Below are 24,408 nucleotides of genomic sequence, written 5' to 3'. Positions count from 1 at the left end.
TCTGAGGAAATGCTCATCACTTCCATGGGGAGGGACACACAAAAGTTGTTGACGGACTCTGCCCGGAGTCACTGAGTATTTCAGCAGTGCTAAGCATGTTTATCACAGGTACAACTGACAGTACAGTTGAAAACTGACAGTACAATTAAAAAGAGATGTAAGTCTCAGGTCTCAGTGAACATAACTCAGTGCAGTTGCACTGATTTCAACAGGGAAATCTTGTCATTATGAACAGGGAATCTGGTCTCACATGTGGAAATTACCCCCTCTCCGCTTTCCCCCAAAGCCAAGCCTTTCCAGAGTGTTGATGAGGTAGCTCCCCAGGGAGGTTTAATGGAATACACTTACCTTCCCGCAGGAGCCCAGCAGAGATCCCTTTCAAACACCGGTATTTCAGAATGATGAGTGCAGCCGATCAGCAGCCGATAAATGTAGGTTCTTGACAGTGCAGAGAAGCGTGCATGGAAGCTATTGGTCACTCGATAGGCATTCAAAATGCTGTTAGGACAGAAGAGAATGAGTGAGATGGAGAGAAATTTCATACACTAATTCAAAAGCTTTTGCCTGGTCACTACATAGATGGAAACTGAAACATGCAATAGAATCTTTGAGAAACTGCACTTAGAATTAAATATCATTCTCTCCTGGCAGCCAGTGACTAACCAGTGACCAAGGATTTGCACCTGTAGGTTGCCACAGGCACCTGTCAACTAGAAGGTGGCAGAAGAGCCTTGGCATCGCCCCTGTCATCAAATACACAACGAAACTGACTTTGGGTCAGTCTGTCAACAAGTTTTGGGAACGCTCACACCATCACAAGAAGCTAAGACCAATCAGTCCTTCAGCTGACAAATGGCAACTGATAGCACGTGTTCTTTGTTGCGTAGTGAAACCAACCAACCTCACCCAGCCCATCAAATTGTATTGCATCTGGCTGAGGGCACATGTGTTCCTAGCCATGCTTAAGGTGAGAGGCAGCAACTTCCCAAAGCAAGCTGACTCCCTCCATCTCCAGCTGAGGAGCACACCTTACCACACTGTGCCCTTCTGCTTTTGCAGAGCCATGGTCCCAAACATGAGTGGGAAGGACTCCCCCAACAACAGATACCTCTGTGCTCCCTCTCAAAGGTGGCTACGCAGCTCATTGTGGCAGATGGAGATAGTTGAAACTAGGTCACTTCCCTCCCACTTCCCCCCACAACCTCCAAGACAAACAGGAGTTTGCTGCAGCAATGAAAATAAAGGTTCATCCCATCATCGCCTAGATTGAGTCTATCTGAAAGCAGCAGAATGCTGCATGCAGGAGACCTCCTGGGAACCCTCGCATTTCACGTGTGCAGAAAATGGCTTTTGGGAATGCTCATGTCTACTCGTCCTCCCCTGACTCTGGGCAGTTAACTCAAGAAGCAGCTCTCTAGGCTGCTGAACTCCCCTGTTTTCTTCTATAAGCAACAGGAGAAATTGCCTTGTTTCTCTAAGCCAAGGCCACCATTACCATCAAACAGACAGCTTGGTAGCCAGAAGGGAGGGTACGAAGGCTGTCAGAGAGGAAAACACCCTTCTCTCTGGCAAGGGAGAAAACAGAGCTTTCCTGTGTTTCTGCACCTCCCCCAAAGCATTATCACTGATTTGAACATGTCAGCAGCAGTTTTTACTGGATTGGATTTTCCCTTATCCCAGAGTACTGGCTACTCACCGTACTGCAGGGAGCATGCAGCAAGGAGTCACTATTACACAGGTATAATCTCTCTGCAGGTGTTACTTTAGAGGATACCTCTCTTAGAAGGTAGTTTTTCTCCTGCTGTGTGCCTTTCTGTCTTTGGAGCTTGGCATAGTGAGAAGGGACCCAGGGCGGCCAAAAAGTACGATACCATTTGGGACCAAGTAATAAACAAACCTATTTATTTACTTTAAAAGCGTTGGTGCTTCAGGGATTTTTGCCAGCTCAAGTGCCTCTGGCTCACATCCCTTGACTGCATAGGCTCAGACCACAGAAGAAGAAACTAAAACTGAGCCACAGGCTTCCACAAAGATTTGCAATAACAAGCCCAGGAGATTGCTCCCCTGCTATAAACTCTCCATAGAAATGCAGACTACATCCTCCAGGCCTGCAATGCAGTTTGAACTTACGACTCCATCCTCTTCTAAACACAATAATATAATTATTACATTTGTTTTCCTCTGTTTACGTGCCTCCACAAGCATTTAATCTATCTTGAGCTTCTCTTGTTAACACTTACATGATTTTTATTAAATAACCATCCCCTCTGATAAAGTGATTCTTTCAGAAAAGCCTATTTATGCTTACATGATTCTTTAGCGCAGGCATCCTTTCCTGCCTCTTCTAGCAGATGCAATTGCTACCATAGACTCTTTCTAGCTAGGAATATCTTTCCAGCATTTATTCCCACAGGTCTTCAAAATACTACATTTCAGGCCTTGTTAAGACCCCATTTTTTGAAAGACTACTGGTAAATAAAGACTCATGGCATTTTTTAGTTTTTCAACAGAGCCTGAATTTCAGAGGAGGTTGAAGGAAAAAAAGCCTGAAGAGATCTAACTAGAAATGTCAATGTGTTAGATACAAAGATGTGCTCCAGAAGTACATCCTTCTCTGTCCACTGACAACAGAAACAAAATGCCAATTTGCAGGAGGTGGGAGGAATCCCAGCTCTGTCTTGTCACCCAGACAGCTTTTACTGTGTGCTTACAAAACTGAAACCAGGAACAGAAGGTGTGAGTCTACTGTATTACCATCCCTACTTAAGTGACAGCAAAGTCCTCCTAAAGCTACCCCATCTATGAGATACACTCTGATCTTTGTGGACAAGGTCCTTTCAAATATGCTTTGTAAATCTAAAAGACAGATCAGTTGATAGAAGAGACCCATCATGCTACAAAGAAGGTTATTATTGCTGATGATACAGTCAGCCAGCTTGGAACCTTGTTTCCCTTCCAAGATCTATCTACAATAATGTGTTCTCACAAAGATCCCTCTCTCCATCACCCCCTGCTTGCAACCACATGAAAGTGCTGAATTTTCTCTTCAGCATTAGGAGAGAATTCTTCTTGGCAAAGTAATATTTACAGAGGGGATGGTTGCTGAATACCCTTAGACTCATGCCCATCACCAAGCTCCTTAATGGAAAGCAGCTGAACCATTTTTAAAAGGTTCAGCCCAAGGGAGGAAGGAGAAGTAGAGCTAACTGCTGCCTGATAAACTCAAACTCCCTAACCGATCAGGACTGTATTGCACTCTATCAGAAGGTATCACCTCCTGACACGTACCTGTCAGATCTTAGCGCAAGACAAAAAACTTTTTCCGCCTGTGAGATCCCACTGCCACCTCCTTTTGGAGATGCTAACTTAAAACTTTCTTCAGCAGCAATCCTGTTTGCTCTTGGACTGATCAGTCAAGGTATCACAAAGCTAGCTACAACTGTCTATCTGTATGACTACTACTATTGAAAGTGGCAGGGTCACAACGGTAGTTTTAGCTCTCTAAGACAACTTACTCCATTAAAGCTAGACACCACAACTCACAAGTTACAAGCCTAAACTCAGGGGAGAGAGACTGAGATTCAGTGGCTGGTGGCACATAGAACAGACTGATTATTGCAGTGGTACCCCCCTCTGGATGTAAAATCAGCTAGTTTTGATCCCCAGACAACCGCTTTAATCTTTTAAGGAAGGAAATCAAAACTATGACCTACTTCATGTTCCCTGTTACTGCTAGAACATCCAGAAAGGGTTTGACTTCCAGGGTGTATAGATTCTGACCTAGTTTTCAGTCTGAGCAAAAACAACAACCAAAAGCCCATATAAGTCAAATTCTATTTCAGAATTTTTTTTTTAATTGACACAGCAGCCTGAAAAGAAATAATCTGCAGCCACACCCCACAGCAGCTGCATTAGACTCTTTACACATATGTCAAAGAAGGGGAAAGCTGTCAAGGGACAGTATCTCACAGATGTTAAGCATGCAACTTAGCTAGCTTGAGAGAGAGAGATTTTCTTTGTGTTCTGGCCTCTCACTGCAGAGGAATCTAGCCGCTACTTTTAAAAGGCCAATGGAGGAACTGGATTTGTAAGTGTAAAACTATCAATCCTATATTATCATGCTAATATTCAATCTCAGGTTTGGGATGCATGATCTGACTTGTTACTGGATGGCTGCCCATGGGCTGTGTAGTAAAAGCAGCGAAACCAGTATTTGCTTTTCTTTCAGGTACCCACTGTGAAACCTTTGCTTTCAGAGAAAGACTCAACCAACTCTGCAAACTGCTAAAACACATTTTTGCAAATAAGGTGTGGCGGGGAAGAGAAATTTCCCTTACGGATTTCTGGGGACTGATGGTCATGCATTTCTAATGGCAGCCACACTCTATATCAAGCCCAAGCAGCATAACAATCATCTCACGCTGCCCTTAGGCTGAGCTCACCCGCTCCAAGACATTGCAAGAGGGTCTCGAGGAGGGACAGCAACAGCTAAGCTAACACGGACAGTCAGAAGACATAGGATCAAAGGGGAAAAGCGGTGTGGCCTTATGCTGTTCCCAAACCTGCCTGAGGGCTGTCAAAGGAACTGTAAACATCCAGGGGAAAAGGTCAGTTAAAACAACAAAATAAACAGCCACTAACAGGAACTATGTGCCTCTAGTAATAAGACTCTCACAGTGCCTTCCAGCCCTCTTGCCTGAGCTCACATTCCAAGGATTTTACTTCCTCTTCCTCTTCACCCTCTGATGGCTCCCCTGGTGCTTGTTCGGAGGTGAAAGAATGCAGCTGGCTCCGAGACAGCTGCTGCAGCTTCTGCTCCAGCCACTGACAGAGTTGAGAGCCCGCAGATAAAAGGTCTCACTGTATTTAAATACATGCAAAGCATCACTGACATACAACTCCAGAAACGCTGCAGGAAAACACTGCAAAACCCAATCCTGAGGCCATGAGAGCTGCAGGCACTAAACACTTCTTTGGCATAGGCCTGCAGAAGGTACATAGGTGGGATCCCAGTCACAATGTACCTTGTTACAGCAGCAAATGTCGAGTCACCGCTGTCTCACACACTCATGACTATCAGCATAGGTTGGAATTTGCTCCCTGGAGTTAATACGCCCTCTAGACATGACATAGCAGAGTTCTTCCATCTAATACTGCTCCTTGCACCAACACAGCCCATGGTCTAGGGAATGGCCACCGGACGAGAAGCTGACCCCTTCAGTCCATCTCTGATTCACACTGAGTCAGTATAGAATCACAGAATGTCTCAAGTTGGAAGGGACCCATAAGGATCATCAAGTCCAACTCCCTGCTCCTTGCAGGACCACCTAAAACTAAACTGCATGACTAGGAGCGTCATCCAGATGCTCCTTGAACTCTGACAGGCTCCCTGGGGAGCCTGCTCCAGCGACCACCCTCTCAGTGAAGAGCCTTTTCCTAATGTCCAACCTGAACTTCCCCTCACGCAGCTTCATTCCATTTCCTCGTGTTGTGTCAGGGACTGCTAAACAACACAGCACTTGCATTACACCAGGTAAGCTGGAACAACAAGCTAGTTAACCTGTGTTTCACACAGTGTTAATGCAGATGTAGAGTTTCTGCAACCTAGCTAGACTCTGCCCAGCACTGCAGGTGTCACTGGCATGTCCAGGGCATGCTGCAATGTCTCACCCCCTGGTCACATCTGTGGATTAGCTGCCTGTCTCTACTGCCAACCAGAGACAGGCAATCTGCTTCGTTGCTTCTAAAAACAGTGGCAGATGCTTTGGAGAGTCTGATCCTGGGGGCCTAGTTTCCAGAGGTACTGAACACCCACCAGTGTAGTCAAAGCTAGAGAAGATTCTGCCACCTGGGATTGCTTTCCTCAGGTTCCTTCCTTTGCTTAAGGTTTGAATGTTCGCAATATGCTTTGAAAAAGTCGAAACAGCTGACTAAACTGCAGATCAACACATTCCGCAGAGCATGCTGCAGCTTCAACCAACTCATGCTAACTCACTCTTTGCTTTATACAGCATGTGGAACATGCATGAAAGACCTCCTGGGAAAAAAAGTAACACCATCATTCATCTCTCCCTCCCTCAGACCCCAAATTATTTGAGCACCTGCACATTTTGAGCTGGATTCACTGTTCCCCAAGCCCTGGAAAACTAGAATTCTCCCTTGCAAAACCAAGAACAGATGCAGGTATGATGTCAGTCCTCAAATCCCAGGCCTCGCTATGCCAGAATTTGGGTCGGGCCCTGTTTCACAAAGAGGAGATTAGAAAATAAAGCAGACTGTGTGAAGTGGGAAGGGGAAGTGTACTTCATAGTAACGTTGCTATTCTTACAACAATCCCTTCACTGGCATGGGGAGGGATGTGCTTTTTTGTCCTGGGCTCTTGCTCTGGCATGGGCAATTTGCCTCCATAATTTTCCTTTATGTTCATGTCACCAGACATCAGAAAGACTGCAGTAACGTAAAACAGAGCAACCTGGGCCTCTGAGTAATTACCAGTTGGCACCTTGCATCAAAGTTCTTTTGCTCACCTAAATACCTGCTATAAATTACCCATCTTCTTGCACAACACTCTGAAGTGCTTTGACACACTCTTCAGTAGAGTACCACACAGAGATTCAAGTCCTATTGTGCCAAACGCTGTATAGACAAAGACAGTCTGTGCCTTGAAGAGTTTTTAGTTTATACAAGTAAGATAAAGTAACACAAGAAAGAACAGAGTGCAGCAAAGCAGCTGCGGGCCAATGGTATGTTGATTCTATGACATAGCACAGATTTGGCTTTTAGTCTAAAAACCCCAACGTTTCATTCAATTTACACTTTAACCATAAAAATGCACCCATGTCTGGGGAAGAACACAGAAACTGTTTGACAGCTGACAGAGGAACTGCACAACAGCTTGGGAACAAAAGCAAATAACATGAAATTCAATCCACCTTTTCAAAAATTCACAGGGCATAGTAATTACTTATGTAATTGATGCAAATTCCTAACAGAAACTGTTGGTTTAATGATCATTTTTTTCTGCCTTTGGGGGTGGGCATTTAGACCTAGGTCTCATGCAGAATAAGCTCACTCTGAAATTCTGCAAGAAGTAATAACTCTTAACAAGAAGAAAGAAGAGAAGAAAACAGGAAGAAGAAATGGCTGTTCTGCTCTCTGTAGATTGTTGTATCAAATTCCACACTACATCCATATGCAACTCTCCCTAGTCATTAACAGTTGGGTATAGTATGAAAAGGACTTTACCTGTCCCATTGAGTAAGACATCAAGTCTTGCTACAAAAATATTAAACTGGAGCTTTTGATGTAACTTCTATAAACCATGTCAAGCGGTAGCCTTGGTCTAGTAGGGGAGAGGCTGACCACGTGGGAAAGGAGGAGTAGGCTATGCTAACACTAACAGCAATTTTCTTTGCTTGTTCTTTATCTTTTTGCACAGATACAGGTGAGAGGCAATACTACAGCCAAGTTTTTGCTAAGTGCTAATTCAGTAAACAAAGAAAATTAGGGAGTTTGGGGAATAAAGCAGCACTGAAAGATAACATACTGATACGCTGGCTCATGTGTGAAACTAGAGTCCTGCCAGTGGATTCAATACTTATGTGGTGACCCCAATCTCTCACAACTCTTGTTTTAGCGGTACTAACGTAGATGATCTCCTAACAACAACAATGGTGGAACAAGACTGATCTTTCATGTGCCAGGGGTCTGGTAGTAGCAGAAATACATACGTGCATGGGAGTGGTTTGCCAACACATACGACAGGGGAAAATATATCTTGTGGGTGAAGATGGGAGATCATTGCTGCATTTCCTCCTTTCTCCAACAAGGGCAAAATAAAAGACTTTGACTTGCCACCAACTCACCGGATTGGCTCAGGCTTCAGGTGGTAATTAAGATTGTAGATGAGCTGTTTCTCATTAAATGCCGGCTTCCCCGGTGCCCTCTGGATGTCAAGGTGAGCAGAGTTGCAGAGCGCATGGACACCAGTATCTGTTCGGCTGGAGATGTGGAACTTGATAGGAACAATGGGCTTTAGGTTCTGCGCTGCCTTCTGAAAGCCAACACGAGATAGATTCATGAATAACAGACTCGCTTCGAGCTAGTTAGGAAAAAACATCCTCCTCCTTGCTAACCACATCTCCTTATTGCTCACACAGAGAAGTAATTGGGAGTTTTACCATGGGCTGCAAAGAACGGGATGGAGAGGAGCCTGTTTGGGGGACTTCTCGCACCAGTGGCTTCTCACCTTTTGTCCTGAAATCACCTCAAACAGAACATCTAAAATGCTATGTGAGCTTCCTTACACGTACAAAATAAAGTAAAAAATATTCACCTCCCTATCCTTTGCTTTATATCATTGGGTGAGTGGGAAAGAGGACACAGAATTACCCATTTAAACCCAGACACCACCCCTGCAATTTACTGCTAAGAACTGGACTCAGATTGCTTCAGCAGCTCTTAAAGAGCTGCAGAACCCAAGCCTTACAGGGATGGAAACAGCACACAGGGATGTCTGAATGACATCAGCCAAGACGCCTGAAGGAGCTCAGGCTGCATCCTTTGCTTCCAGTGCAGGCCAGAACTGTGTAAAATACGATGGCTTATTGCTGCAGGCAGAAGTTCTTTTCCATCCACAACGGGAGCAGGGCTACAGAGGGCAACACGCTTCCATTAATTGTTGAGCCCAGAGGAGGAGCCAGGGGACCAGATGAGTAGTAGCATACCACTGATGTAATGCATTTATTAGTCCCACTGAGAAATATAAATATAAACAGATCTAAGAATCAAGACACAGCTCTCATAAAACACACCAGCGGTTGAGGAGCTGACACTGAGCTATCCCAGCAGGTACAAAGAACCACCGGACAAACACATGCCACCGGCAGTCACAAGATGGAATTTCCTGATATTCGTGGCTTCCACAGTTGCATTAGTGCAGGACTTGGCTAATCCTTGAGAGTACTGTTTTCTTCAGCAGCTAGAGTTGCCTTAATATTCAGGTGATGTCTCACTCACACTAAGACCTCTGCCATAGCAAGACTAAAGCAGAAAACGACACATTATTTACACCATCACAGAGTTCAAGTTTTACAGTCACAGAGTTCAAGCTTATTGGAGCCAAAAGGCCCTAAAATTACACTGCAGCTGAGATGTACTTTAAAAATTAGTTAGCAAACTGTATTGCCACAAGCTGAAACTTACTACTCTTAATGCAAGGGGAAGGACAGCCATTAGGATCCTCTAGGTTCTGCATAAGGATTTTGGCATGGATTTGCTGGAGAATCCACCTGTGGCTAAGATTGTTGTTTCCCCTTCCCTGCTGTTCCTCTCCGCACAGCTGGCTTTTATCCCCACCCAGTTTCTGCCTTTCCATTCTGCCCACTAACAAAGGGCTGGAAAAACAACTGGTAAATAACTACAGGTTCCTGCTGGGAAAGTAAATAAAACACTGCTAAATGAGTCATTAATATGGTGTCTTTTAATCAAGATGCGCACATAAAAGAGAGAAAGCAAATGAGATGCTAACACAGCTAATTAGATGCTATATATTTAAGGGTCTGTCTAGACTGGCCTAAGTTTAGCAAAGCCAGGGTGGGTTTTGGGAAGAAACAAACACTGGTAGGTCAGAAACCTTGGTATTCCAGTAACTTACTAATGCAATGTTAAAACCATAGTAGGTCTTACCTAAAGTAAGGTTTTAAAGTAGGTTGCTGGAGCACTGCAAAATACAAATTTTTCTTTGCAAGGACAGGCCCTTAGACAGAAAATCCAATATAATTTGTTACAATGAGTGAAGCATATCTGAAAGACTGAAAAACAACAAAATAAAGCAGAAAACCAGATGACTAGGAATTTCCTTCTCTTTCCCATCTCCACTCCTGAGTAGTGAGCCCAGCAGTGGTCTTTATTAGATTTTAATTTGGTACCAAGAGTCAATAAAGTTTGAACTGCTGACTCACAAATGCCTTCCAGACTCCCAGTATTTGAGCAGACAGGATTCTGGGCTCTCAGAAACATACCGTTAAAATGCACAGGGAGGCAAGGAAAAAATGTAACTGAGCTGCAGGGAAAGGCCTGGGAAACAGAACAAAAATGACCCTAGCCTTTTCCCCTTCCTAATCCTTCTGTTTGGAGTTCACATGTGGTTACAATTAACAATGAAAATCTTTATTTATCACCCTTTAGCAGAGAGAAACAGACAGAAATTAAATAGTTTTCTGCAGTAGACCTTGGCTTGTGCCTCAGCAATTTGTCTTAAAGCACAAGCTGCATTTTAAGAGCAAAGTTTCTGCAAAGATATGTTTGGGTTTTGTGGGCTCCTCCCTTCCTCCACCCTCTTCTCCCCCTCCTTTCTCACCAGGCAAAAACCAGTCAGTGGGAACATAGTTGAGTGAGGGTAGAGGGAGAGAGAGAACAGGAGAGAACATGGAAAACATCCTCCTTCCTTGTTATGGGCTTGGAGAAGTTTGGATGCAGCACTCCTTTGGATCCCACGCTGCATCCCATTTTAAGCACTGCATCTGAACAAAGCTGGATAACAGGAACACTGGATCTCTTCTCTGCCAGCGGGAGTTGAGCCCTGGAGAGCAGACTGGAGAGGAGTTAGAGGATTGCAGACTCCAAGGCAAATCTGTCGTTTCCCCCACTCAGGTCAGCCAACGAATCCACAACAAATCCAGTGCAGGACTGAATGACAGGTTCAGCAAATGGTATTTTCACAGCTGCCCTTCTCCAGCACAATTTTCTCCCAGGCACACCTCTCTGGAGAGATGACTGAAGGATATATGTGCCGGGCATCCAAGGAGGAATGTGACCAACATCAACAACAAATCTCAGTTTGTGAAAGCTGAAAGCTTTGTGGATTCTTCCTCCAGCCTAACAGGCATGCAGCTGATAATATACTATCAACTGCTGCCTCCAGTTTCAATTTTAGTATTTCATTTATATCCCATCCTCATTAATCTCCTTAAAGAGAGAATTTCTGAATGGCTGAACTTCTCTGCAGGCAATTCAGAGATGACCCCTTCACCTACGCAAATGTCTCATATCTGTACCATCCAGATGTTCTTGGAGCCTATAGGTAGCTGATGGTTTCCTCCTCTGGTTCCTGTATACTTTAATCTGTTAATACCACCCACACTGAATTTCTAAAAAGATGCATTATTTACATTTCCTAATTGCTTGGATAGCAACCAGTTTTTCTCGCCCTTTCAGCAAAAACAAGCCCCTAAAACAAGCAGGCCTTTCATCTGAGGAACTCAGAAGGCTTTACTACTATTAATCCAGATCCCTACCCTGGTGAGTGTCATCTGTGGATTCCTATGGGGGAAACTGAGGCAGAAGTTAAGCACTTTACCCATGGGCACCCAGCTAAAAAGCAATAGAGATACAGGAATAAAGGAGCTGGGTTGTCCTTCCACATGCTCAGAGTTCACAGGTCTCTGCTCCCTTCTTGAAGCCACAGAGCATGCAAATATCCTTCTCATTAGCAGGTGTTACAAACACTGAAATCTTGGCTTGGCACCTGCTGAAGGCCTTTCATTGAGCCAGATCTTATCCATTGTCATTTAGTCTTCACTTCCCGAGCCATAGTCTTTCCAGGAGCATATTCCTGGAGCAGCAACAAGCATCCCAGGGTGTCCGTTTATACCTCTAACACCCTGCATACCAGCAATGCAGGGCAAAGTATTACGTGCATTTAGTAGGTCTGTTCTGCTAGCAGGTTGCATTCACTAAGCACTTCCGTATTCTGAATCACGCCAAAATTTCCACTGTTGTGTGCCAGAACGATACGGATCCACATTCCAGATCGCTATTATTACTCGCAGCTCTGTTCGCTTCTCACTCTGTACAAACGCTGGAGAGGCGAGATGAAGAACAGGCGCATTAACGTATACCACCTATGGCGGGGAAGCAGAAGTTCATCCACTTCTCTCCCTGAAGTCTAAATAAAAAATCCTCAAGATAATCAGCCATCTACCTCTACAGAGCATCTGGGAACCACAAAAGGAACCTGTGAAATCAATTGTGGATGGATGTGTTCAGGAGAAACCGTGCATTAGGAATGTTTTGGAAAAATAAGCATCTATTTCTCTTTCACAGCAGCTGGATTGCTTGCTGGTTTCATCAAGCACAATAGCATCAGTTGCACAGACACAAGGGGTTGCACTGTGCTGCCAGAGATGCTGCACGATTTATAAGTTGCCGTGTTCTAATAACGTGCAAGCTTCTGGTTGCAAGACATCACAGACTCACTGACTCAATGGCTGCTATGTCAACTGAAACTAATTAAAAATCTAACTAATTTTTAGTGGAACAGATAAAAGTTGAAGTGAAAGCCAGGAAGAAAAAGCTGAGAAAGTGGCTTCTGCTAGAAGAAAGGGTCTCCAAAGCAATCTCCTATGCCACTGAAATTATTATCCAAACAGGGGTTGACAATGACAGTTCTCTGGGTCCATTTTCCTTTCTCTCTTCCTTTTTTTTTGGGGGGTGGGGGGGTGGGGGTGGGGGGGGCGGGGGGGGGGGTGTTGGAACAGGATGGGACAGGAGATTGTACCAAAGCTGCCTTGCATAGTAAGAGTTTGTTCTCTTTCTCTCCTCTCCTACTCCCCCTTTTCCTTTCATGAGGAATAATATCTGGCCTTAGCACAAGGCTGCTGGCCAAAGCAGAGCTTCGTGTGGGGAAGATTAGTTTTGGGCAGCGTTCACCAGCACAATGGGAAACAGCACACTCAGGAGATGGTTCAAACCAAACATGAAAGAGAACTTAATTCTGTAGATCCTAGCAGGCCTCACATATGGTGCCTGTTAGCACAAGCAACAGCTACTCACTTTAGCAAAAGGTGCTACACAGGGGATCTTCCTTTACAGTAGGGACATTTTTAAGAACTGAGACTCGAGCACGAAGTCCTGCATCTTGCAAGTTTCCACACGGAACTGGAGGGAGCCAAGTCACAGGATTCAAACTTCCCAATCTGGGGAAGCAAGGTCTGGAATTTTGGTTTGGACCCATCACCAGCAAGCTGGGCTTCCAAGTGCTTGAAGACAAATATGTTGTCTCCAAGAAAGAAAGAAAGTGTTGTCTGCAAAGCTCACCCCCCTCAAAGATATTTTAAAAGCTCTTTGAAATATCTGCATCTGTCCCCGAACTAAAACAAGTCTCCATTTCCTCCAGACAGTCCCAGGGCTCAGTTACATAGCAGTACTGAGGACTACAAAAGCTTCTGTGTCCTGTATGATCCTGTACTTTATGGTGACAAAGTTACGGTGACAAAGGGTCCAGTTCAGCAATTTTACCTTATCACACAGAGGGCTGCAGTACACGCTCACACACCAGTCCGTCACACTTTTAATGGCACAGTTGTTGAAACACAAGGTCTATACCTCACAGGTTATTTGCTTGTCTGTAACTGCAAACAAATGTCTGAACATATTTAGACTACAATGAGGATCTCATTACAGATTTAATTTTGCCCTTCCCTTCAGTTGCCTTCCTGGCTTTGGAAAGTTGTGAAGTTCAAGGCTGCACAAAATGGAGGAAGATAAATTCCTGCAGGCCCCAGAAGTTTTCTATTAAAGTTGCTTTAAGACTACCCATGTGGTTCTAATAGACACAGCCCTGCTCAGCAGTGCCCAGCATCAATACCACCACATGAAAGCAAAGCACATATCCCAGAACTGGCCTGCAAAGTGCTGATACTGTGAAAAGACAACACCAAATAAGTTTATCTTTTTCTTTTTTTCTTCTTCTTCTTTTCTCCTTTAATCACCCATCCTACCCATTTGCCTATTAAAACAAAGTTACTCGGATAATGCAAAACAACTGCTGGGCTCTCCCAAAGTCCGGCGCCTGGGGCTGAGACACTGGATGGTTCATAGGATTAGATAAATGAGATAAAAGTCCTTTGGGGCTCTTCTTTCAAGATCTGCACAATATTTATACACTTTCTCCACAACGGTCTCAGGCAAGAAGCCATACAAATACACCCTGAGAACTTTTATTCAAACCATAATTCATCACACTTTCCTTCTGCAGTCTGCTTAGCAAGAGCACACAACAACTATCACCCTCACAAGGCACAGTGTGGAAATGCCTTGGCCATGGTCACAGAGTGGCTGAGTGGGACAGTAAGTCCGCTCCCAGACCAGCTCTTCAGCAACTCTGCTCCTTCACAACACCGGGATTGTAGCTAATGCAGGCAGAGCACAGGCTATCACAAACAAGCATGATGGGCACACCACCTTCAAACTGCTACAGCGTGCCATCTCAGGTTAGGCAGTCTGACCGACAATGGGAACCGAATAACAAAAAGGCATGATCTGACCTAAAGCAATCAGTTTCAACCTCCTCAACAATCTCTTCTCTTCTAAATGGGCACAAGCTTCATTTTGAACTACCTGATGCTTCTAAGACAAGAGAGAAAAATAACACAGCTTCCTTTTGATTCCTGCCCTGCACAGGAACATAGGATTCACCAGCACTGCTCAAATAAATGCAACTCAACAGCAGCTTGTAATTAAATTACAATTGGGTTACACAAACATCCAGGTGCACTGAGCATTTACCCTATGCAAGTGACCCACTTTCTACTCGCTGGTGTAACAGCGGGTCTTTTGCACTCCTATTGCACGCTCACTCCAAGCCCAAACAGCGCTTTGGTCCTGAAAGCCATTCTTACATTCTGGGAAATCCCTGGGAGCAGCACAGGAACAACAGTGATGACAGGATCACACCTTTTTTCCCCCAGCATATTAGAAGAGCTCCAGAAGAATGGAAAGTAAGCAATTTTTTTTCTTTGGAACAATGGATATCCTGCTGTGCTTTGTTCTGTGTCTGAAAACATCTATCAGAGACATCCTCTCCCAAGAGGATGCAGCATCTAGTTTCTAAATCTATACAGGACTTAGACATGACCTAGAAGCAAGAGCGGCTAAGCCTGCTCAGAACTGAGGCAGTTCTAAGAACGAGTGGAGACAAAGCCACAAGTGCTAATGAGATGCTTAAGCACCTTCAGGTGGGCCAACACCTGAGCAGGGGCTCTCGGAATCATAGTTCTGGACTCAGATACTTCAATTTCAAGTCCCACTGAAGGATTCACATCTTTTTTAGGATCAGGATCTTAATGCCTCTGACTTCACCCTGACCTGTTTTGCCCACCTGTATACTGACATCATTTCTAAAGCACTTTTTGAATGTTTGACTGTTTTGAATATTATAGTGTTTAGCACTGTGCAAGTGCCTTTTATTGAGTGTCAATCTAAAAATAATATTTATCCTTGATAGTATCTGTATCTCAACAATGTGACCCTAGACATTTCATTTTAATGACAATATGATTAGCAAGGACCTACCTCCAAATAATTCTGGACTCCAACTATTGACTGATCATTCGAAGTCTCCATAACCCCACTGCAGAGCAAAACAAATACAATAGTTATTGATACATGTCAAGACCCAAGGACTTGACACAGAGTCCACCAACACATCCAGAAGTTCATGGGGGACTGTCATCAAACTGTTTGCTATTGAGTGACCTGGATCTTTTACAGAATTTGCAGGGACCAAACACTTTGATGAATGGACAGGAAAACAGATGCAGCGGTTATTTGCAAGAAAGGAGGCTGGAAATAAAAATCATCCTTCAAGTTTTACTCTCTGGACTAGCCCTTCAGATGGAGGCTGATGTGTCGGGAAGATAAGGCAGACAAATTACACTAGAAAAGAGTTTGCAGATAAAACTGTTTCAGGGCCTAGAGTTGGTTGCCAGTTGCAGGCCCCTTTCTTGCAGGCGCCGTGGATGTCATAAAGGGGCTAAAAGACCACGAGGATGGTTTGTGAAGAGCTTCCTTCTCTATTACAGAAGTCACAGCCATTCACAAAAGCTGCTGAAGTGCAGAGATATGTCCTGAGGCTAAACCCAACCTACCTGTAACTACTCGGAGTAATTTAGGTTAGTACCCACAGTGACACAGACTGTGCACTGCAAAAGAATTGTGGGTTTTGGCATGTGATGGTATTGTTCTGTAAAATCCTCATGAAGATAGGCACAATTCTGTGAGTTGGAGCTGCACAACTTCTCCCACGCACTTTTTTTTTTAATGCAAACAAGCACAGCTACACACGTGGGATGTTTAAGGCCTGGGGAAACCCAGCCTCGGCTATCCTCCTGCAGGGCTCGCAGCCCACAGATCACTTTACCTGCACCTCTCGAGCAGTGCAGATATCTGAACCACTGAGAACTGACCACACCACCTACCACCGCCCAACAAACCACCACCACTGCAGGAAATACACTAATTCCCCCCCCCCCCCCCCCCCGCCTCGGATAACAAGTTTGCCTTCTTCTGTGTCCTTTGATGTTTTCTTTTTGCCCATCTGATGCACTTCCCACCCAAACCATCCCCTTGCTAACACTTATATGCACCAGTAGAAAGCCAAGTCCAGCTCCCTGTCCGCTCTCACCTACTCAGCAAGGGATTTCTCCCTCATGGAAAACACTGCACTCACCCATCCTTTTCCCAACGGCCTCCTCGCAGCTCGCCCATCACCACCCACGGCTAACCCCCCCCCCCCCGGGCGGCAACAGGCGCTGGTTGACTTCCACCGCACGTGGGTGAGGAGGCAGCTGAGGCACCTACCTATATTTAGTGCCAAAGTACTGAAAGAACACTAGGTATCGCGTTGGGGAAGAAACCATCTTTGCTGCCTACGGCGGAGGCTCTAGGTTCGGGCCCTAGGTTCGCTCCCCAGCGCGCTGCCGGCGGCGGGGGGGGGCGCCGGCGGGGCCCCAGGGCAGACCCGCGGCCTTCCCGGGGCAGACCCGCGGCCTTCCCGCCTCTCTGAACGGCGCAGGGCCGGGCCGCGCCGCCCGCCCTTCCCTCGGCCGCCTTCCCCCCGGCGGCCCGCCCAGCACCGCCCGCTTCCGCCGCCGCGCTGGGTGGGCCCCGCCAAGGGCCGGGGCCCGCTGAGGCGGCGCGGCAGCGGCTGTGGCGGCGCTGGCTGTGGTGGCCGTGGCGGGGCCTGGCTCCGCTCGCCGGCAGGGCCTCAGGGCCCGGGGCGGGCGGGCTGGCCCGGCAGCGGCCCGGGCCGCGGGGGAGGCGAACGGCAGCCGTTCAGCTGGGCCCAGGCGGCGGGATCCCTGCGTGGGGCTCCTGGGCCGCTGCCTGCGGCCCGGGCCCGGGCGGCTCTCTGCCGGGGAGAGCAGTCCCGCGGCTCCGCGCCTGCGTTCTCCTGCCCCTGTGAGACCTCACCCCGGGCTCGGAGGTTTTCCTTTTGCCCGGAGGGAACTCGAGCGTCTCGAAGCCTGTGCTGTATCTTGTCGGCTGCTCTTCATCTCCTGCGCTTTACTGCAGGCAACCATCTTTTCGCAAGTGGCCTCGTTTGCCTTGCCATTTGCCATTAGAAACCCCCTGAGCTGGACTTCTTGTTTGTTTTTTTCAGTTTCTAATGGGAATTGATCCCTTGGGCTATTCCTAGCACAGTCCTGGGGGCTTCAGTTGTCCCCTGAGACAGATGTCAAAAAATTAAAGACTTGAAGTGCCAGAGCAGGAATGCAACTCCTACAGAAAAAATGGTTTATGGGGCTAGAAGCTTACAGGGTGAAGACCAGAGCATGGCACTTAGCGTGGCAAGTGGCCCTCCACGCTCTCCTCTCCTGCATTGTGAGTTTGGGACTGTTGAAGGCTCTGATGTTCCCAACCTACAGTGAACCTGCCCCGCGTGAAACTGCTCCCGACTCTGCCAACAGCCATGACAAAGTCTCCGCAAAAACCAGCACAGGCATTTCGGGCAAGCCCGCGTTCATCTGTTTCAGCCTGCCTATGAAAAGATGTGTGCAGGCTACCACTTGCTGAGGGTAAATAACAGCTACAGGGACAAAAATAGGCTAAGACAGCAATAATAAAGAAAGGCTGCAGATGTTGTTTGTGCCTGTGTTCTGTATTTTAAAATCTTTATTCATCTTTCTAAAATACTGAGCTGCAATATCCGTATGTACAATAGATAGCCTAAAATCAGTATTAACAATCGCCCAACTCATTAGCAAAACAGGGAGAGCAACAGAAAAATCCCTGGCCCCCTCATACAAATCTGAGATCTGTTTTGAATGGAAAAATCCAACCGGCTTTGAATCACACAATGGCATCCAGACTCTGTTATAATGAAACTGATGAATCTCAGCTTTAAAGAGGACGGTAATTTCTAATCCCTGAGCTTGTGCATACACACGCAGGCAGAAACATCCACACGCTTTCATCTACGCTGGAAGAACCACAGAAAATAAAAATTGTATTCATTTAACCTTTATGAAACCCCATAAAACAGAGGCCACAAGAGGTCACCTTGCCCCTTCTCCTGGACTGAGGTGATCAGCAGGACTAATTCCTTTTCCTGCGTTCCTCAGAACCCCCCAGTGTCCGATAAGTGTGTTAAAGAAGTCAGACTTTTGCTCACACAAAGATACTCTTGACTGTGCCTGACAAATCAAGCAGGTCTGGGAACTCAGATGGAAGCGGGAGCCTGGCCTAGAGCTGAATCTTCGCCGTAGTTTGTGTACGGAAATGGCATTGAACATCTCGTCTCATCTCGTTTCATCACAGTTCTGTCCGTGGCTGAGGTAAGGCCTCATCGTGACATTTTGTCATGGATTCAGATGCCCCTGGCCCTAGTGTTTGCCTGACTCCTGGTTTTAGTTTAGGTCCATATTATACAGGATGCCTTTTCTTAAAATGTGGAGATTTACACTTCAGGCCCTTCTCTCGGCCTTAAATTAATCTAAAACTTGCAGCGAATGATGTGGTTTACGCCGTTCTTCTGCCTGTGGTGCCCAATGGGTGGAGGATCAGAACTAAGCCCATCATAATTAGCCTCATTTACCCATGCCACATTACATTGCTATGTCCTGCAGCAAACGTGATCTGTTCAGCTGGACCCACAAGCCCAGATGTCTGCCTTCCTTGGGTGATGACGTTGGCTTTGGAGGAGTTACTGCAGATGTACTGCGTGGCTGATGGCAGCAGCAAATCCACCGCGCACAGAAAATTAAAAACTAGATTAAGTAGTAACAGGATTGATGCCAATCCTTTTGACACTGCCGGCATAGAACCGCCCTGTGCATCCTGGACAGTTTGATTTTTTTCTACAGCGCGCACAACCTGGTGGCAATCCCACGCGCAAATGACCGGCTGCACCTCCAGCTAATGGCTCAACCGTGCAATTAGCGTGAGTCGCTGTACGAGGCGGTGGCCACTGTCACAGCCAGCTCAGCCCAGAAACACACGCCTCAGTGTCACGCGTGCCTTCTGAGAACCCATCCTCACCTCAAAACAGCGAGGAGAAAGCACAGGCGAGGAGAAGGGAAGGGCACCGCGTTTCCCAGCCTACCGGAGCCTGCCTGCGCGGACCCCCGGCGCCGCCGCCCGCTCGCTCGCTCGGCCACTCGGCGGCGGCCCGGGAGGGGACCCTGCCCTCCGCCTCAGCCCGCGGGCGGCCCCGCGCTGGGCCCGGCCCAGCCCGGCCCTTCGCGCCGCGGGAAGGCGGCGGCGGGCGCGCTCATCCCCGCTGAGGCGGCGGGCGCGTGTGCGGCGGGCGCGGGGGGCGGGCGCTCGCCCGCGCGTCCTTGGCTGCCGGCGGGCGATGCGCTTCCTCCGCTGAGCGCGCCGCGGGCTGAGCCGGCAGGATGACGGTGGAGTTCGAGGAGTGCATCAAGGACTCGCCCCGGTTCCGGTAAGCGACGCGGCGACCCGCCGCCCTCCCCCGGCCGCGCGGTCCCTGCGGCGGAGCAGTGGGACAGCGGGGCGCGGGGCGCCGCCACGCTCCGCTCCGCTCCGCTCCGCTCGTCGCGTCAGGCGGCGGGGGGCCGCCGTGAGGCGGGGGGCAACGACGGGCAGGGGCCCGCCGGCTGCGCGCTCCGCCGGGCCCCTTCAAGCGGTGGGCCGGGGCTCGGCTGGGCCGGCTCCCCGCTTCCCACGGCGCCGGCGGCCCCGGCCCCGCCACCCGCCGCGGCTGGGGCTGGGGCTGGGGCTGGGGCTGCCGGCCCAGCGCTCTCCGCCGGCAGCTGGGGATGCCGCCGGCCTGCAGGCGTTGCCCTCCGTCCACTGCATCCTGCCCTCCTCGCCTCCTTGCCCCGCTCGGTTCGGACGCTTTGCAGATGAAAAATGACTAATTGTAGCAGCCAGCGCCGGATCCCGTTCGTAAGAGGGCAAACTGGCATCACCCTGTGGGGATCAGCTGGACAGTGCTGATTTAAACCGCCCGAAGAGCCGGTGCTAAGAAATACGGTCATTTTCCATGCAGTCACATTCCCATCTCTCGGAGGGTGGATTTTTTTAGCGGTCTTGAAGGAATCCGGGCTATGACAACAAAGACTCCGTCTTGGCTGTGCTGCATTTAAATCAGGCCGTTTCAGAAATGCCCAGGGCTGGAGAGGAGCCTCCACATTCTGGGTACAGATGCTCCATTGTGCCAGGAGCATCCTGGCTAGGTGTCCGGACGGGCTAGGATGTCCTGATGCTATAAAGGGAAGATCCAAGCTTCCATAGCTAACAATCTCCTGCTGCTTTCAATACTGTGCCTGGATGGGGACGGAGGGAAAGACAGACAATAGCCTGCAGAAGCAAGTTGGTTGGCGGTGTGTACAGGGGAAAGAGTTATCAAGGGGTCTCTCCTTCCCTGCAGACAATTCTTGTTGCTCCTTCACAAAACCTTTTTGTTTATTAAATAGAGCTGTTTGCATTTTCCTTTAAGTGCATTTAAAAATAATTTCTTGGAATGCAAGATTCATACGGAAGGCTGCAGTGTCTGTTGCTGTGGCTACTCTGAACAATTGTCATTTTGTGTATGTCTGTGTGCGGTTGTGTACAGCTGCAGGTAACACCAATACCTGGGCAAGTGCATCTTCTTCATCCCTGCATATGGAAATATGTAGGGCTGTGGAAAGGGTCCTCCTCCACACATTTTAATTTTAGTTGCGTGGCAAGATCCTGCTCTTTCTTGTTCCAAAGCTGGTTCCCTAAGTGTAATGGCCAGTGTCAGGCGAGATGACAGGCTGGTCTTATTTGTGTGCCTGGTTGGCATTGGAATCGTGGGAGTTTTTCATCAGGAAAAAGCTAGATGCGTGGACAGGTCTGCAGAAGGTATGAAGCTCCTTCTTTAAAACTCTGCTCACTTAGCATCAATTAGAATTTATCCGCCTCCCCTTTTTCTTTTTTGACTGTCATTTTATCCTATTGTGCTGCAGAGCATGTGAACTGTTCAGTGGCATCCTTCCAGAGCAGTGACTTCACTGTCCAGATGTCTCGTTCCACATGGCAGTGACCCTTTTCCTGGTGACGTCAAGATTGATTGATATGTTTATTTATTTATTTTGCCTTTGGTGTGTGTGGGCTTCAGGCCAAGTTTCTTAGTATGCAGGCAACATCATTCTGCTCTGTCTGCTCCATCCATAAAAACAAAACAGCTCTCAGAGCACCGTGTTGGACCTTTATCAAAAGCCAGTTATTTAAGCATGGAATTATGAACTATTTCCCAAATGGCCAGACACAGTCTGCCTGTGACAGGGAGAACAAGAGATTAGACTAGAGAAATAAGCCTGTATATTTCAGGAGGGCTGAAATATATGTAGCAGGAGAATATGTAAACTACAAACACCTCAAACAGTGAGAAAGTACTGACATTAGCAGGCCTATGGCAAAAAAACCCCAAAACCAAAACAGAATTCTTCAGACTTTCTCAAAGGGTACGGATTTTATCCTCCTTGTATACTTTCCTTCCTCCTAACTCTTTAATTATTTCTTCTGTTACGATTATTTGTTTGTAATACAAGAGAATCCTTAGATGCCTGTAAGGGACAGGACTTCCTCCATAGTGCATGGCAGAGATGCTTACTAACATGTCCCTAAAATCTTACAACTATAAAAAAAGTAAAATACCATACAAGCTAAACTATATGCAAAAATATAGATAAAGATGAGGTGAGAGAACGTAGCATATAATCCGCTTTCTCAACAGAAACCGAGACAGCAATAGGTAAAGTCCCTTGCCATAGGAAACATCTGTGGAAGAGGCAAAAATTTAATCCAGATTTCCCATATGAGTCCCTTAGCTAGGAATCACCCTCCCTTTCTTGCTGGCACCCACAGCTGCATGGAGCCCCTTTGCACTCCCCAGCGAAGGGCTGTGCCATGTTTTACAATTGGTTTATTCCCTTCAACAGTGAGCCTTCGAGATAATCAAATTGCTTTCTGTTTGTTAGGGAGGAAAAAAAACCTCCAAAAAAATATTGCACAGGCATAAACAAACACTGTATTAAGTATCCCATAATAAGGCTACCAAACTAGTCTACTTTAGCAATCAAATCCAATTACATGTCAGAACGCTCCAAATCAATACTCAATACACACTCAATCCACTGTTGCTTCCTAATTTATAGGGACCAGTTGCTACAAAGAAAACTTTTTTTTTAAATGTTGTTACTTAAATACGTATAGATCTTTAGATTGGTAGATAAGCCTTATTTCTGTAAGGCATCTTGTAGAGACCTGTATATTCAATTCCAGTAAACAAGTATAATTACCTTGAAAGACCAGTTCTAGCACATTTGAATGCAACCCCAATAGATATTGTGGCTTTCATCTCCCTGACGTGCAGAGCCTTCTGTTTTACTAGCAGTAGTCTGGGAAATCTAGGAACACTGTTTCTGACTTGTTCCAGTCAGTCACGGAAGCCAGTGGTCTGGAGTGGTGCAAAGAAGAACCCGTTACTGCCCTTACGCTTGCAGATCTGTTAAGCAACAGTGCTAGATGAGTAAATTTGGCTTATTCTTGCAAAATGGAAGTCCTTGGGCGTACTGCCAGCTCCCAAGGCTTACCCCCTACCTTTATTCCCTCCTCGCTCAGGGTACTCGCTTGGTACTAAGGGATGGGTAGGGACACCGTTACTCATTCTGGGTGTAAATGCACTGTAGGAACAATCAGGAGGACAAGTAGTAGGAACCTACAGTAGGACAAGTGGAGGACAAGAGTAGGAACCAATTGCAGAGGTTGGACCTGGCTGTAGCACTCTGTGGGTCACAGAAAACCCCAAATGCCTCTGTGGTAATTCCCACAAGGGAGGCAAATAAGTGGTTATTTCCTTAACTAACATTGCTATTGTAGTTGTTGTTGCTATTAACTAACCTTATTAATCAGACTTGTTGTGAGGTCAGGGCTGCCCACTGCAGAGCGGGCTGCACGTCAGTGGGGTGAGCCAGGAGGTGCTGTGCTCTGACTGTAGCACAATGACTCAGATGCTGGAATCTTTTCACGAGGAGCCCTTACAGCTACCGTGACCTAAGGCAACAGACAGCTAACAGCATCCCTCCATATACATCCAAGCCCCAGGCCACCGAGGGACCTCTGTGCTGCTTAGCAGGAAAGGGAGACCTGCAATTGAGGCATAGGCTACACAAGACCGACCATGTATGCGCCCAGATCTGAGGGGTGCCAGTCTTCACATCCCCCATGCCTTGCAGCCTCTTGGCTGGCTGTAACGCAGTAGTTTGGAAACTCACAGGACTCCCTGGAGCAGCACTGACATCGGGCAGTGACTCAGGGACACAGGCAGAGATGTTTGTTCTAGCAGTGTGCAGCACTGTCTGCACGTTATTGGGACTCTCATTAGGCAGAGAAAAATGCAGGCATGTAATTCCAGCTCCATGAAAGATGCAAGAAAAAAAATTGTCATTTGCCAGAGGAAAAGAAAGTGAAAAAACAAGTACATTTAGAAAATATTTTCTAACTCTTACTAGGGTGTATCAAGCAGAATGGGAAGAATTAAAACCCTTAGTCAAACTGATCTTGCTAAGTCTGATAACAGATTGAATTAGACAAGTTTAAAGCTAGCATAACCAGTTTTAATGCATCCATGCTGTGTGAATGGGTGTTAGTGAAGGCCTCTGCAGAAAAAAACTTCAGTGGCTTCTGCGCGATTTGTGTCAATTGACACTGCACGCCATTGACATGCAGTTTGAGGCAAGCCAAATGTATTAGCTTAAGTGCCTTAAAAGCAAATTTAAATTACACCCAGAATGGCCAAAGAAAGAATCTTCATCTGTTTAACTAAATCAGTTTAACAAAAAGAGCACAAGCATTGATTTGAAATTGGTTTTTGTTACACAAGGCTTCTTATGTAAGCAAGATCCCTGATACTGATTGCAGTTGCATGAAGATACGCCTACGTAGAGATCTTCTTTTTGAATCAGAGACTAATGAGTACAATTGCCATCACTTGCTGGTTTAGTTGCACGAGAGAGAAGATATTATCACAAAAGCAGCATGATATTATCTGTATCAATCATAATACCTATCTTTATCTATTTATTCTTTCTTAGCTCTTTATCATTGCACTTCTAAAGTCTGAAGTATGTAAAG

General features: G+C 46.8%; 2 protein-coding genes across 7 annotated transcripts in view; one reads left to right on the top strand and one right to left on the bottom strand.

Moving 5' to 3' along the window:
• PUSL1 (pseudouridine synthase like 1) overlaps positions 1 to 22,709 on the bottom strand; it is a 34,948-nt gene extending 12,239 nt beyond the window's left edge. For 3 of the 6 annotated variants that reach the window (XM_075520177.1, XM_075520183.1, XM_075520181.1), the window contains exons 1-4: positions 16,642 to 16,736; positions 15,355 to 15,412; positions 7,866 to 8,053; positions 349 to 498 (exon numbers count right to left, since the gene is read on the bottom strand). In XM_075520177.1, the coding sequence (XP_075376292.1) occupies positions 349 to 498; positions 7,866 to 8,053; positions 15,355 to 15,412; positions 16,642 to 16,700 (455 nt within the window). In that variant the 5' untranslated portion in view covers positions 16,701 to 16,736. Of the gene's footprint in view, positions 1 to 348; positions 499 to 7,865; positions 8,054 to 15,354; positions 15,413 to 16,427; positions 16,511 to 16,641; positions 16,737 to 19,320; positions 19,605 to 22,574 lie in introns of those variants that run through there. The other 3 variants (XM_075520178.1, XM_075520179.1, XM_075520180.1) reach the window with 3 other exon arrangements.
• ACAP3 (ArfGAP with coiled-coil, ankyrin repeat and PH domains 3) overlaps positions 18,863 to 24,408 on the top strand; it is a 109,553-nt gene continuing 104,007 nt past the window's right edge. Inside the window, exon 1 of the mRNA XM_075520185.1 lies at positions 18,863 to 19,726. Within this exon, the coding sequence (XP_075376300.1) occupies positions 19,680 to 19,726 (47 nt within the window). The 5' untranslated portion in view covers positions 18,863 to 19,679. The remainder of the gene's footprint in view (positions 19,727 to 24,408) is intronic.

The sequence above is a fragment of the Mycteria americana genome, chromosome 18 (genome assembly GCF_035582795.1).
Source record: "Mycteria americana isolate JAX WOST 10 ecotype Jacksonville Zoo and Gardens chromosome 18, USCA_MyAme_1.0, whole genome shotgun sequence".
Classification (NCBI taxonomy): domain Eukaryota; kingdom Metazoa; phylum Chordata; class Aves; order Ciconiiformes; family Ciconiidae; genus Mycteria; species Mycteria americana.
Note: the sequence above shows the minus strand (reverse complement) of the source record. Positions and strands in the feature narration are given on the sequence as shown.